The sequence below is a fragment of the Atta cephalotes genome (assembly GCF_000143395.1).
Source record: "Atta cephalotes unplaced genomic scaffold scaffold00078, whole genome shotgun sequence".
Lineage (NCBI taxonomy): Eukaryota > Metazoa > Arthropoda > Insecta > Hymenoptera > Formicidae > Atta > Atta cephalotes.
The window spans coordinates 223,742-226,010 of NW_012130142.1; the positions used below are offsets into that span (position 1 = coordinate 223,742).

Consider the following 2,269-nt stretch of genomic DNA (forward strand, 5'->3'; position numbering starts at 1 on the left):
TCAAATACAGAACATGACCTTGGACGTCAAAATCACCGTTCTTGAAGCGTTGAAACCACTCACGACGTTCTTTCACTAATAGCGGCTTCACCATAAGTATTTGAGAGCATTCGATGAGCCTCAGCCGCAGATTTCTTCATATTGAAGCAAAAAATTAAAACCTCCCGCAAATGACGAGAATTTGGCTCTGACATTTTCGAGAATAACTTTATGATGCAGACACTAATGTTTCTATGGGGTTATGTTGACAGATGCCCAAGTTTATTGTATGACGTCTATGATCTATTTATTTCGACCACCACTTACCGCTAAAACCATCTATAGGAAAACGGCGGATGCAAAGTTGTACATCTAATAATTGAGAATGATCGAAGTCGATCATTTTATTTGTTTTAATTTGTTGTAATATGTATTTTAGCGCTTTTCAATATATCTTGCTTATTATTTATATTTTATTTCTATTCTTATGGTTCGTAGCCCTTCTTAACATATTTCTAATTAATTTATTATTTGAACCATTCACATTATTTGAAAATTACAAAAATACATTTATTAATTAAATGCATCGTAGAAATATAATAAGAGCAATGGTCTTTACTGTTTAAATTAACCATAACTATATTAAATACTGTTATGACAGCAGTAAAACTATCTGTTAAACTAGTTTACCACAAGAATTTCGTAGTTGGGCGTACTGCACACTCATGAAAGTTACCACGGAGGAACAATGGCTGGCACTTTTGAAAAGATACAACGAATCAACGGTACATGATAAGAAAAGCCTCGCCTTCGCATTGGGATGTCATGCAAACGTGAATCTGTTGCAAAGGTGAGATACATTCCGCATCTTATGATAGAATGAAATTACATTAAAATTCTTAATAGATGCGATATAAAGAATATTAAGTAGATATTCGTTTGAATATTAATTTTTGAATTATAATTATTTAAATATATATTACAATTTCTTATTGCGTATTATAATAATTCCAGATATCTGTCCACAATATATTCACAAAAGAATGTAACGTCTGAATATGTAGAAATAGCTCTAAAATCCATAGCGTTAAATCCACACGGACATCACGTTGCAACACAGTTTATAACTCAACATTGGAATGAATTTAACACGAATACAACAGAAGGAAATAATAATTAGTAAGTTAAATAAAGTTTACAATTGGCAAGAAAACTCTTTTGATAATTTTCAAATTGTTGAAAAAATAATTATTAAAAAATTTAATAAATTATCTTTTTTTGTATGATTATCCTACTATTATTGTCTGACGCTCGTTACATCTTCATTGCTGTACTTTCAGCGCAAATGTTACCTTAATCGGCGTATTGTATGCTTTCTCGAAAAACATTCGTCAAGAAGAGGACATAGAATGGGTAAGAAAATTGCACGAGTGATGAAATTTAACAAGAATTGAAAAGTGAACGATATCCGTCTGTGGAAACTCATATACATATATGTATATATTTCGAGTGTCAAAAATGTCGAATCATTATATAATTGCGATCTTTTTTTTTCGTCAGCTACTACAACTGAAAGGCAAAAGCGAGAAATATGATACCGTGATCAAGAAGCTTATTAATAGAGTTCAGACCAATGTCGCGTGGTATAAAAAGGAGAAAAATGAGGTAACTATTGAGGTTGCTCAAAAAGTGAAGTGGATTTTGCACTTGGTAAACGTTTTATTATTTTTGTATTAAAATCTGCACAGTTTTGCACACATTTGTACTGTTTTCTTAATTAATAATTATAGCTAATAGCATCCAACATGTATTATAATTTGTATTAATTTTATTTAAGTGAAAAAAAAAGAATAAGTTACGATAAAATGTATCCATTCATTTTTAATGTTGTCAGTTAAAAAAAATAATATATTTGCAATCTATTAAAGTCTAATTTTCCAATCTTTTTTCAGACATTGAAGATACTAGAAGAAATTTCTGTAAAATATACCGAGACAATAGATTGTAAAAAGCAAAGTTAATGGAAATATTATGTTAAAAATTCATTCAAATCAGTGCAACCATGCGATTATTCAATACGAACAAAATAATTACAAATAATTGTAGTACGATCAGTTTGTACAGACTTTGATATCATGATTTTGCGATCAAAACTTAAAATTTTACTACATTAGTTTTTATTTATTGATGAAAAATAATTTTACAAAAAATGTACATTTTTATAGACTCAGATAAAGAAAATTTCCTAAGAATTGTGTGCTGTTAATTTGCTGTCTCCCCTCCCCAATGC

General features: G+C 29.7%; 1 protein-coding gene across 1 annotated transcript in view; it reads left to right on the plus strand.

Annotated features, from left to right (window-relative positions):
* Nucleotides 1–2,000, plus strand: part of LOC105624431 (thyrotropin-releasing hormone-degrading ectoenzyme-like) — a 12,885-nt gene extending 10,885 nt beyond the window's left edge. Inside the window, exons 11-15 of the mRNA XM_012205797.1 lie at nucleotides 665–829; nucleotides 994–1,158; nucleotides 1,320–1,392; nucleotides 1,540–1,644; nucleotides 1,932–2,000. Of these exons, the coding sequence (XP_012061187.1) occupies nucleotides 665–829; nucleotides 994–1,158; nucleotides 1,320–1,392; nucleotides 1,540–1,644; nucleotides 1,932–2,000 (577 nt within the window). The remainder of the gene's footprint in view (nucleotides 1–664; nucleotides 830–993; nucleotides 1,159–1,319; nucleotides 1,393–1,539; nucleotides 1,645–1,931) is intronic.
* The last annotated feature ends 269 nt before the right edge of the window (nucleotides 2,001–2,269 follow it).